Genomic DNA, 12,865 nt, shown 5'->3' with positions numbered 1-12,865 from the left:
TTGTAAAAAAGTTAACCAAGCGTACTATGCTCTCTCCAGAATAAAACATTTTATGCCCTTGCATGCCTTGCTGGACGTATATTATGGCTTGGTCTACAGCCATTTAAGCTACAATGTGGTTCTTTGGGGACATGCCACCAACAAAGATAGGGTTTTTATTTCCCAAAAAAAAATTATCTGAAAATTATTTGATATCCCATGGAGAGAATCGTGCAAACAGCACTTCATATCATATCAAATCCTGCCATTCCCTTGTATTTACATATTTAAATGCTTATTATACATCCACGATAATTTAACAAAATATAACACAAATTCTTCTTACCACAGTTACTCAACTAGAAATGGAAAATTGTTAAGTATTCCTAGACACAGATCCTCTAAATTTGAACAGTCACCCAAATATATGGGAATAAAATTATTCAATCACCTACCTGATCACTTTAAAACCATGCGTTTGATGTCATTTAAAAGAGAAGTTAAAAATTTGCTCCTGTCTAAGGCTTATTACAGTGTCAGTGAATTTCTTTTAGACGACTTTAGCTGATTGCGGTCCAGACTTTGATCCTGATTTTATTATTTTATTATACATCCAATTTTGACTAATCTTGTTTTTGTTTTCTTTATATTTTATACATTTTTATACTTTAAACCTACTGAGATATTTTATGTTAATGTATGTTTATTTTCTTTATACTATTTTAACGTGTTGTACTGACATGTCCTATACGTTGTTAACGTCTCAAAGGATAAATAAATATTATTATTATTATTAACCTGAGAAAGCTACATCATTATGGGATTGCTGGAAATGGTTTGAATCCTACCTTACAGGACGTAGACAGTTTGTTAAAATCAATAGTTGCTCAAGTACAAAGAATGTGAAAGCAGGAGTGCCCCAAGGATCGATCTTAGGGCCCATACTTTTTTTACTATACGTAAATAACCTGGCTACTATACGTATTTCTGGCAGTTTTACCATTTTTGCAGATGATACCACACTTGTGTGGTATGAAAGCATCTGTAATGACCTCAGCGAAATTAATTGTGCGATGAAAATCTGCTGTCATTCAACACTAAAAAAATTAGTATAATCACCTTTAAGTGCAACCTACCAGAAATTCATATGGAAAGTACACTAGTGGAAAATAAGATCTCTTGGGAATTAATATCGATGAGTGTCTGAAATTTGAGGAGCACATAGGCATTATAAACAAGAAACTTTCCTCCGGGTGTTTTGCACTCAGAATAGTATCAAAAGAACTAGGATTTCACGCAGCAAAAAATGTTTATTATGCCCTCATAGACACTCACTTAAGGTATGGCATATGTAGTAAGCAGTTGTTTCAATCTGTTTTCATATTACAAAAACGTGCGGTACGGTATCTCTGTGGAGCAAAGTGGAATGATCCTTGTAAACCACTGTTTTTAATGCATGGTATTTTAACTGTGACTTCATTGTTTATTCTTGAATCAACATGCTTTATACACAAGAACAAAGGTACCTTTACTCCTCCGCCTCACCACAATAGTAAATAAGCTTGCCAAATAAAGGTTCCTATCCCAACAAGTAGTCAAATCAAAAACTCAATTAATTATAATGGAGTGAAAATGTATAACAAGTTACCTAAATGTTCAACAGAATGTGTCACGCTACTATCTTTTAGGAGAAACTTAAAGGCTAACTCAAAAAGGCTTACTATACATTTAATGAATTTTTTGAGGATAACCTCCACACAATAATATTCATGTGTATATATTTATGTATATATATATATATATGTATATATATATATATATATATATATATATATATATATATATATTTGTATAAATATTTGTATATATATTTGTATATATATTTGTATATATATATATATATATATATATATATATATATATATATATATATATATATATATATATATATAGATTTCTTTCTCTTTGTAGCATTTTTTATACACAAATTACTCAATCATAGTTTTACCCATGTACAAGATTATACTCTAACAAACATACTGTTTGTGTATGTGCTCAGTTGTATATATTAGTACATTTATATATTTCCTTAACAATTTATTAATATTTATAGTTTTTTTTTAGCAGAAAAATGTCGACAAGATGTATTTCTTATGAAATTAAACGTATATATCTCTTTCTAATGTGGCACAGTTCTGATACAGACTCCCAGATAAATTAATTCATAATGATGTCAACATAGTCATGAAATGGTGTGACTCAAATAAGCTTTCTTTCAATGTCTCACAGACCAGTTTTACAGCTTCAAGTGGTCACATTAAAAAATGTTTACTGGGGTTACACATCGATGGTAAACTGAAATCAAATTACCATCCGACTATTATGTTATTCATGTCATGTCATATAAACTTTGACTGTTTTAACGCAGACTCACTAATTGACTCACCTGAGATATGCCATTGCCTTCTGGAGGCAATGGCATATCCCACAATACTATTATATTGTGACGCCTGAAGATGCAATTGTATGATGAAACACGTGTTGCAGTTTTGCAAACTTTCAAGTGGAAATCAATCTCACAACAAAGCGTGTTTTTTTAATTTCTCTTTGGATATAGCTGTAAATAAAATGTAGCTGTGAATGGACAAACTGGTTTATGAATGTACAAAAAACAATCAATTCAGACATAATATAAAATGAAATGTTATTATGAATCCCTCGTCGGCCATGACTGTTTGAGGTTTTCCAAAAACTTATTTGAACTTTCCGATTTCAAATCATTCAACTCCACAGCTTCGAAATCAAATTCTCTTTTCAAAAGCTTTTGTGCAGCACCGTTGACAAGTCTGTTGAGATAGGGGTCCAGCATCATCGTAGGGGCTAGAGGGACATAAACTTTGGGGTCACTGCCAGAAACATCAATGCTTCGAAGGAACCTAGTTACATCGTCCTCTTTGGCTTTCACTTTGGATGGTGCTGGTTCCGCATATTTGTGAGGTGTCATTTCATTTGTGTAAGGTATTCTTACCATGATAAAACAAACGGGATCTAAATCTGGCCGAGGAATCAAAGCAAAATACTTTGCTCTGTTGTTATTCATGTATACGCGTTTTATGATTCCGTATTTATTCTGACTGGCTAATACATCGACCAAATTGTAAAAAGCCTGACAACTATCATCAGCCATTTCATTGTTGGGCAACACATAAAAGGTTTCCTCTCCTGCAAATGAAAGATTTAAATTAACTCAGAATAACTACTAGAAATAAAATAGTGTTGGAATAGTTATAATAAAATAGAATGGTTGTCCTCTTCTACAAAGGACTGATTGAAATTTTGTTAACATATTTTAAAGTAATTAAAAAAACAAGAATTATTACAGCTTGTCAAATGTAGAAAAACCTTTCTAAATTTTAATATCGTCCCGCCCTCTAGAAATGCTTTCGTTAGAAGACTGTATTTTAGAGAGAGAGATAGAATTCTCAAGTCTCTTCCTGGTTTTGACAATGTATACACAGATTCGTAAACAGAGAATAAGCTAATAATCTCAAGAAGTGAATGGTGAAGCAAGTAATTAGGAATTAATATACTTTATTGGCAAAATATTTGCATCTCACCGACAATATCATTATGAAAAATTGAACGAAAGACATAACCATTATATTAGAGATCAAACAAAATAACATTAACAGTTTCATAACGAAAAAACCAGATGAAGTATACTTAAAATTTTGAAATTATCACAAGTATCCACTTTTTACTTGACTTGGCTTCTAAATCCTTAATATGAAAAGAAATTTCCACAAAGATGTTCACTTGCAAGTAAAATGAAAAATAAAAAAAAATTGTTTTATGCCTAAACAGGAATAAATCCCAATAACAAGACATATTAATATTATTAACAAGCATGTTACAGTTTTATATCTGCCTATATACACACAATACACATACATATATACATACATACACATATACATGAATACAATACTAATTTATCAACTAGAAACACCTGAAGCGGGTAAACAAAAAACAAAATAAAGTAAACATTTAGGAGAGTTAAGCAAAAAATTAGGTGGAAAACTTGTGTGTAGCAACCTAGGAGAGTAATTGAAAAAAAAACATAGGTCAGATATAGAGCTAACAAGTAAAAACAGTTCAAGTGTATTACAAAAAAACATAATTCAGCAGTAATACAGTAGTAGTAATAAGCTCACATGGTAGCGTAACTTTCAATTTGGGCTCATGTATTTTGACTAGAGTGTAAAAGTTTCTTAACGTGGTTCTTAACTTGACCAATAGGTTTATAATAAATGTCGAAATTTTCAGAGTTGATTGTAAAGTTTGCTCATTGCAACAACTGGTGACTTGGGTAATATGTTTATTCTAGAATTTGGTAGATAAAAAGTCAGTTCATTTCTAGAATTGATTCGTGAAACATGAAAGTTGAAGTGGGAGAGTAGTTTGGGACAGTCAATCAGATTATTCACTAGTTTATAAATGAAAATTATAGAGTAGTAGGTTCTTCGGTTTTGAAGGGATAATAGATTAAATTTATTTAGTAGTATTATGTTGTCGATGCCTTGTTCAGGGTAAACTCCTTCTAGCTTATAAGTAATATATTTCATGAAGCCTTTTTGTAAAGAATCAGTTTTGTTTATGTGGACATTGTATACAGGTGACCATATAAGGGAGGCATATTCCAGCTGAGACTTGACGTATGCATTGAAAAGAGTTGAAAAACTGTCTCTGCTACGAAAGTTCTTACAGTTACAATAAATGAGCCCTAGCATCCTTTTGGCTGAACATGTTATTGTGTCATAGTGAATGGAGAAACTCAGTTTAGGGTCAAATGTGACACCAAGATCCCTTTAATGAGTGCTTATTTGAAGAGGTGTGTTATTTATGCAGTAATCATGAGAAATAACATTATGTTCAAGGGTGTATTTTGAAAGATTTTCAAATCATCTGCAAAGAGTAAGAAATTGCTAGAGAGATTATTTCCTATGTCGTTAATGAAGAGTGCGAATAAAAGAGGTGCTAAATTGCTTCCTTGAGGGGCACCACTGTTTGCAATAAATTTGAAAGACTTGTAACCCCTATAATCTACGAATAGGAAACGTTCAGTTAAGTATGAGCGGAAAAGGTTTAAGAGTTGAGAATCGAATCCATATTGGTGAAGTTTATTGATAAGAATGTTATGATCCAACTTGTCAAACGCCTTCGAGAAATCTGTGTAGACAGTATCTACTTGCAGGTTATTATTAAGTGCATTACTTACTGAATAACATGAATATCATAAAAATAGCCACAAGTAAAAATGTCTGCAAGCAATACATATTTCAAAAATTGCATGAGACTGTTCCGAATGTTTGACCAGAAAATTTTGCTCAAGACTCTCATGATGAATAACTCCGAAACTAGACAAATACTTATGGGTTTCCTCCCTTACTTATGTATTGTGTTTTTCACAAGTAACTTTTGTCACTCCAAAGCATATTTCAATTATGTTTCTGTTGTGGTCAGATCTAAACATTTTTCAAGCTTTATTTCAGATAAAAAGATGGATTCATCCAAAGCTACTTTTTCATTTTTTTTTACATCATTTACGAGATTTTTTTGAAAAAATAAAGTAGACTAAAACACACTTGACACACACACTTGACCTCAAATATGAAAATTCTTACCCTTCATGTAAGTCTCTGGCACAAATGTTTTGTCGGTGAACCCAACAATTTCGAAACATCTTTGATGATCCGACTTGAACATATCAGCGTCTTCAATTTTGACAAATTTTCCATGTCGAAGTACTCCTCTGACTATCTCATCATTGCTCACTTCCACTGTGTTATCTTCGGCTAACACACGAATACTCTTTCGAATTTGGTTAGGTATCAATCTCAGGGGAGCTTCTTTTCTGCAGATTTTAACTGTGAGGCATGGTATTTCCAACTTTGAGCCGAAAGACATTGGCACTTTCCACAGTTGTGAACCTCGAGGATTTTTGAAGGAGGAAAATAAATTTATTCCAACATCGACATTGCAAATGACTCCCCTTTTTATATTTTGTACAATTCTTCTAGCAGTAACTAAAGACTTGTTTGACTCAGTCTAAAAAATATAAAAAGACTTCAAAGAGTGCTTTCGCAGAATAAAAATTGATTTGTTAAAAATATTCTACAGATTAATGAACATTAATATTTGATAAATTGGGTAATTGAAAATGTTTCCAATCTATCACCAGTCTCCTTTTTTAATATTCTAAAAAAATTAAAATAATCATGATTCAAGACAGTCATTTTTCTGAAATACTAAAACTGAATAAACGTTTGAAATTGAAATTTACATACATTTTACTTAAAAAAACCTTCATTTTTTTCAAACCTTCTTAAATTGATTATAATTTTTATTATAAAAATGAAACTTTGACATGTATATATTGCATAGTAATAGAAATCATAACTCGATAGTAAAAAAGCAACAGTGGTATGAAAATGCTTAAAAAAATACCAAACTGACATATCTAATATTGAAGGAAATTTCTTCAAAGACAAATCTGAAAAATAAAGTTGCAAGACAGTAGCAATAAATGAAGTTCTAATAGAGGACAAATATTTAAAATTGAAAAACTTTTACATACCACCACCAATTTTTTCATGCACTGGGATACATCATCAGGATGTTTTACTGTTAAGGGAAACTCAACATCAGGTCCAATAATGTATAAATAAATATTATTCTCATTCAATTCTTCAATGACTGTTTTAACTTTATTTTCATCGACAGCACTACTGCTTCCATCCAAAGAAGTGAAAAACAATAGTTGAGGTGTTAAAAGTCCAGGTAATGAATTAGCTTCTTTCAAGTGGTGAATAGCTAAAAGTAATGCATCTAGCCAATTTCCTTCTTTGCTTTGGGCATTTTCTATACACTCTAGAACACTTGTAGGTGAAAAATCTTCAATATCAGTTGTGTGCAGATTAGGAAAGTTTTTTTCATTCTTGGTAGTTTTCGAATTTGACAAAATAATCCTGTACACGTCTTTGGACACCGAAAACCATTTGAATGTTGCAAGCTTAATCAAGCCACTCAAAAGCTGCTCCTTTTTGTTGGAATTGACATCAAATACTATCAGACCACAGTCAATCTTTACAGACGGTGGCATTGTACGTTTGAATGTAGAATTTATATAAGAAATTGGAAGTACTTGATCGTAATAATGAATAAAATTATTGTTAATGCTAACGACTTCTGGGCAACTCGGTTTTCTCCGTTTGTTTATTTTATAATGAGGTACTTCTCCGCAATGCCGCCAACATTATTTTTTTCTTTTGAAACTTTATTACTTTATTATTATTTTACTTTATTATTATCCTTATGAGATAGTACTAAACACAGTAAAAAATATTTTTCAATAAAATTTTCCTGAGTCAATAATATCTGAATATTTCAAAGTAAAATTTGGTTTTGATTAATTTCTTTTTCTGCCTTCTCCCTAAAATTTGACATTGACAATCGACCGTTTGAAATTTGGCAATACTTACAGGTTGCTTAAGCATCGGTGTGAAAATGCTGGAAAAATCATTAAAAAAATATTGTGTGGCTCATATTAAAAATTCTACAACCCAATAGAAGTGGGTAATACTTGAAATGGTTGGAGCTAAGTGGGAAACGTTAATATTTCATGAAACTGCACGTCGTCTTGAGTTCAATCAGGATGGAGCAATTCACCGACTCGCTCACTGACTGACTCACCGACTCACACAGTGGCTGACTTACTTACTGACTAACTCACTGGCTGATTGACTCATTGACTAACTCGTCGATTGACTCGCTGACTCACTGACTGACTCGTTGACTGACCTTAACCATTTTGTCTTCTAGAATAATTTGGCGTTGCATGTATCAATAGGCAAGTTCAGCTATTTCACTATTTTTTCACTCCTTTGCGGCTTTTGAAATTGAAATGATAAATTTTCCGAAATTGAGCCTTGAGAAGTAAAAGCGTAGGTATCGAACATTTCGTATCAATCGACAAAGAGATTGCCTTTTAAAGCAACACATTTCTTGCTTTCAACATACATTTCTGTCTGGAAACGCCGACTTTTCATGCTGAGTCCTGGCAAAAATCGAGTAATTTCAGTCACATTTGTGGATAATTTGAAGATTTATCATTGACAACACTGCTAGTGTCATATCTTAAACGTCAACGGGTGGGTAGCGGCACCGTATCACAGAACACCCAACTACAGGTGTTCTGTGACCGTATAGAAGTAAACACTGTTTACTTATGTACGGTGATAGCGGATAGCGGGTAGCGCGTATCGATTCAATAGGTGACAGCCGGATTTTTAAAGTTTGAGTTTGTTTTAACGGGCACTTTTATAAAAGGTAGGTTGATCTCTAATTATACTTTGGTCATTCATCAATATTATTTCACCAGATGTGGAAGAACGAGGACGAGGAAGAAAGTGACTATGAAGAAGGAGATTCTGAAGTGTTTGAGAAATCATTTACACCTTCCTATGTTGTTATCGCCATTGATACCCACTCATCAATGTTCAAAGCAAATAAAGAAGGAAAATTACATTTTCGGAGTTGTCTTGAAGCTTGCTACGCCTTGGCCGATTCTCTCATTTTCAAATCAGATAAAAGAACTTGGAGTCCTTTTTCTATAGTGTTAGCTGGAGAACAGACTGCACTTATTAATTTTCAGCATAATATACTTGATTCAGTCAAATTGTTGAAAGCAAAAACACAATTGAAAGATGATGAAATTGTGAAAGAGTTTCAGAGACAGAAAGAGTTAGATTTGGGCACTTTTTTCTTAAGTTGCAAGAAGCTTTTTCACGAAATTAAAACGACCTATTACAAAAGAACCCTAATATACATAACAAACGATGATAACCCAGTGAATAACAAAAATACCAAATTCACTGCTTTGAACGAGGCAAAAAACTTTGGAGGCAATCAAATTGAATTTGAAGTCGTACCAACAGTTGAAAACTTCAATTACAAGTTGTTTTACAATGAGCTCTTCTCATTAATAGGAGGACCACGAGTTGAAGAAATTTGCATCGATACTGATGGGCTTCTGCAAAAGTTATCTGCATCAGTGGTAATGAAGAATAACAAACATTTAAATTTCTACCCTTTCAAAGATGATCCAACCCGCTTTATAAAATGTTTGAAAGAGGAATATATGTTTTCATCATCTCATAACAATATCATGGTCACCAAGGATGGTAAAAAAGTAATAAACCATACTGTTGAGTTCGATGACAATACGTCCTATCGTTTCAGAATAAAGGATTGTGACCGAGCAGATAGTGCTCAGTTCACACTTTCTGAAAAGGAAGCTTGTTTGGATTACTCTCTACCAAAAGGAATTACATTGTTGTACGTTTCAGATAGAGTCGTAGACGTGGGTCATGTTTTAACAAAGTCTTTTTTACTTAAGGAAGATCCCAAAGAAGATTTGCCTTACTTTAAAAAATTCTGGCAAAGCTGTGTGGATATGAATAAAGTACTTGTGTGTATGTTGAAACTGAGCCAGGGTGGTAAGGTTCGATACGACGAACTCATTCCAGTTAAAGTAGATGGTTCACCTATGTTTTTGGGTAAGAAATATTTTTTTCAAAAACAAAAATTTTAGATGAGAATTCCCAGAAAGAAAAACTTCAATACCTTCAAGAAATATCTTCGTTCAAAATTTTTAGCTAGTTTAATCTAAGTTGGCATATTCTGTTGAATGATAGAGGTACTGAGTAGGAAAATACAGGTCGAAATTATCTCTCCTTCATGTATCGTTAAGTGGAGTGACCCCTAGTCAGGATACCATTTGACATAACTGAGCGAAATAATCCATAATAGGCTCTTTTGAGCGTCATCAAGCTGGCTACATTATTTAATCGTCTCAGAACAGACACAAAAGAGTAGAAAGTTTGCTAGTCACATCTGTGATATGATCAGACCAGCTCAATCTGTCATCAATAAAGAATCCTAAAAAATGTATATGCCAAGTTGGATGAATATTTGGATTGGAAGATACAATTATATTTTGAGTTTTATTTTCATTCAGATTCCGCTCAACAGCAAACCAATTTATGCTAATGTTTCTCTATCTCGCGTTATTAGTTGCAAACTGGTTGAGTCTTTGCTAAAACATAATGAAGTATCATCTGCAAACAAGGTTCATCTTGCTGGTTTTATAAAACTGCATAGATCAAGTACAATAGTGGACCTAAAACGGAGCCCTGAGGAACGCCACGCTCCATTTCTTTGAGGTCTGATTTTGTGTTGTTCACTTCCAACATATAGGTATAGAGGGTTATCAAATATTCTTGTGACTGATTACTGTGTTGGTTTGTTATTGTATTTCAATTCCTAGTTGATATGTTTAGTTGCTACATTTTATTTTACTCACTAGTGGCTATTTGTAACTGTCACACGGAGTAAACAACAAGCTGTTTGGATGGAATTGGACCTATGTCGCTATTCTAGATCTCATTCAATTTGTCAATTTCTAAAATTTGGAAATTATCTAAGAGTCTGTTGTGATGCAAAAGTCTTGACAATTTCAAGACTTTCAGTGTCAAAATTAGGAAATCATAATGAATTGTTTATCAAAGTATCTCATAAATGGAATAAAACCTTGCAAGAATTCAGCATTTTATTAAAAATTAAAAAAAGAAGAGTGGATGACTTCATTATGTATCTTGACGACACATCCTTATTGATAACTCGGAAAAATATTTAAGCCACAGTTAATAAAGCATCTGATGAAATGAAAAGAACCCAAAAGTGTTTCTCTATCTATCTATCTATACATTTATAAGATATTAAAATATGTAAAATCGCATATAACCAGTTTTCCTACTCTTAATGGTAATAGAATAGAATAGAATAGAAATTTATTCATCATTAATAGATTTTATTACATGTGGTACATACAGTATAAAACTTTATCAGACTAGTCAGAACCGAACATAAAGCAATTGTGCTTATCTATAGTTAGTGTATATATACATGTTATTAGAAGTTAAGTAGACATAATAAAAAGATGCAAGAACAATGACAGATAATATATGCAAGTAGCTTAAATTAGTTAAAATTGTGAAATCTAATTTTTTTTTTAATTATTTGTACAATTTGTACAAGAGTTATAATACTAGAAATTTCCTACAGTTGGAAGTGCCAACACATAGATTAGTTGTATCTGAATCATGCCCCAGGCTTATGGCCATTAAATACAATAAACTTCCAATTACAATAAAAAATCTAACGGTATAACTATCTATCAAATCAAAGAGTTGTTCGTGGATAAATCCTATTATTCTCTCAAAGAATATATGGATGATAACTTATGACCATGTATACATGTGTAACATTTTAGGAAGATTTCAATAACGATGCTGTTACTTAAATAACAGATTATTTTTGGTTTTGACTATTGTATATTATGTACATGTCCAACATTTTAGGCTGATTTTAATAACGATGCTGTTGCATAAATCGCAGATTATTTTAGGTTTTGACTATTATATATTATACTATATTATCTATGTAAATTGTATATTGTGCCTCTAAGTGCACTGAATTAGTATTTTTAATTTTGTATTTGTACACGTTTTGACATACTCAATGTCACCTATAGATTATCCAACTAAATAAATATTATTATTATTATTAATACTGATATAATAAAAAAAGAAATAATGTAAAAATGTGTTGAGAAATAAAATGAATACTGAATTACTCAAGGAATTCAAATTGTATGAAGACATCAATAGCAGGCGGAACCTCCATCACTCAATAGGAAACATTGTCAGCCATGTTTATCGAAATTTAGTTCTGCTTTGTTACAGAGTTATTTTATAATAATTTATTGAAAAAACTTTTTTTTTTAGTGAAAGGTTTACCATTTGCGAATGAAATAAGTTACCCTCTGAAACAAGAATACCCTGAGAGAGTAGCAGACGAAAAGCAAAGAATATCGATACAGAACCTGGTTGACAAAATGACTTTCGATTTTGATTTAAAAATGGTGCCAGATGTATTATTTCAAAAAAGAAGAGCTTATGTCAAATCAAAATTACTGGATGAGCCAATCGAAGAAGTAAATGATGTAGCCTTCGATAGAGACACACTGGATAGTCACTTGAGGGAGGTTGTTGAAGAAATCCACAGTACATTCAGTTTGTCGGGCGAGAAAAAAAGAAAAGCTCCTGCTCAAAAAGGGCCTTCCCAGAAAAGACGGAAGTGATGTTACCAGCATATCAAATGAAGTTGGTTTGAAATAACGTATTTTTCAACAATTGTATAATAATAAAAATAGCGTGTCTTTATTTTCCAAAACAACCTTTACATAAAGGCGGCATTCAACATGTTGAATGAATGCATTACAAGATGTACACGAGTAGGATTAAATTATTATTATTATTTGCAAGTTCAACTGTCCGTATCTCGGTTGATGAGCAGCGTGAAAAGCACACAGGAGTAGCCATGAATTATTAAAATGTTACCGTTACGTTACAAAGCAAAGTTTGTTGATGAAACTCAATAGGAATATTTTCCACAATCTACTCAAGGATAAATATATCAACATAGTTAAGACACTATAAATATAAAATATGTTGTTTTGCTCACTAATCAGCAAAAATGCTGGTCTCGGGATTCACAAACATACAATATGTCAAGTGAAAGATACAAACTAGTAAACCACTATAAAGCTCATAGTAATAACGCATCAGACATGTGCCTCGAGGCTCAGATGTTCTTTTAAACTAGTGAGTTCGATTTATATCAAGGAGGTTATCTACAACGCCATCTGCCCGCGAATAGATGAAGCAATAATGTCGATAATTCTGTTAAATCCAGATCCCTAGAC

At 32.3% G+C, this 12,865-nt stretch overlaps 2 protein-coding genes across 2 annotated transcripts; one reads left to right on the top strand and one right to left on the bottom strand.

Annotated features, from left to right (window-relative positions):
• Positions 1-2,616: 2,616 nt before the first annotated feature.
• LOC111503835 (X-ray repair cross-complementing protein 5) lies at positions 2,617-7,440 on the bottom strand. Its single transcript, XM_023158254.2, has 3 exons — positions 6,617-7,440; positions 5,664-6,087; positions 2,617-3,201 (listed from the first exon to the last, which is right to left on the bottom strand). Exons 1-3 carry the CDS (start codon positions 7,139-7,141, stop codon positions 2,687-2,689), a joined length of 1,464 nt encoding a protein of 487 aa, XP_023014022.2. The 5' UTR covers positions 7,142-7,440; the 3' UTR covers positions 2,617-2,686.
• A 769-nt stretch (positions 7,441-8,209) lies between these two features.
• On the top strand, positions 8,210-12,417 carry LOC111503836 (ATP-dependent DNA helicase 2 subunit 1). Its single transcript, XM_023158255.2, has 3 exons — positions 8,210-8,367; positions 8,420-9,596; positions 11,886-12,417. Exons 2-3 carry the CDS (start codon positions 8,420-8,422, stop codon positions 12,239-12,241), a joined length of 1,533 nt encoding a protein of 510 aa, XP_023014023.2. The 5' UTR covers positions 8,210-8,367; the 3' UTR covers positions 12,242-12,417.
• Positions 12,418-12,865: the final 448 nt, after the last annotated feature.

This window comes from Leptinotarsa decemlineata, unplaced genomic scaffold (genome assembly GCF_025532065.1).
Source record: "Leptinotarsa decemlineata unplaced genomic scaffold, Ldec_3_MD MMD2_tig00000035_RagTag_RagTag, whole genome shotgun sequence".
In the NCBI taxonomy this organism is placed as follows: Eukaryota; Metazoa; Arthropoda; class Insecta; order Coleoptera; family Chrysomelidae; genus Leptinotarsa; species Leptinotarsa decemlineata.
Note: the sequence above shows the minus strand (reverse complement) of the source record. Positions and strands in the feature narration are given on the sequence as shown.

What these genes read in the sequence shown, in the direction of transcription:
- LOC111503835 (XM_023158254.2), bottom strand. Translation starts at nt 7,141, where the DNA reads ATGCCACCGTCTGTAAAGATTGACTGTGGTCTGATAGTATTTGATGTC. An exon ending in GCATGAAAAAATTGGTGGTG is followed by an intron (nt 6,088 to 6,616) that starts GTATGTAAAAGT and finishes TATATTTTTTAG; the next exon opens with ACTGAGTCAAACAAGTCTTT. An exon ending in GCCAGAGACTTACATGAAGG is followed by an intron (nt 3,202 to 5,663) that starts GTAAGAATTTTC and finishes TTTCATTTGCAG; the next exon opens with GAGAGGAAACCTTTTATGTG.
- LOC111503836 (XM_023158255.2), top strand. Translation starts at nt 8,420, where the DNA reads ATGTGGAAGAACGAGGACGAGGAAGAAAGTGACTATGAAGAAGGAGAT. An exon ending in TGGTTCACCTATGTTTTTGG is followed by an intron (nt 9,597 to 11,885) that starts GTAAGAAATATT and finishes TTTTTTTTTTAG; the next exon opens with TGAAAGGTTTACCATTTGCG.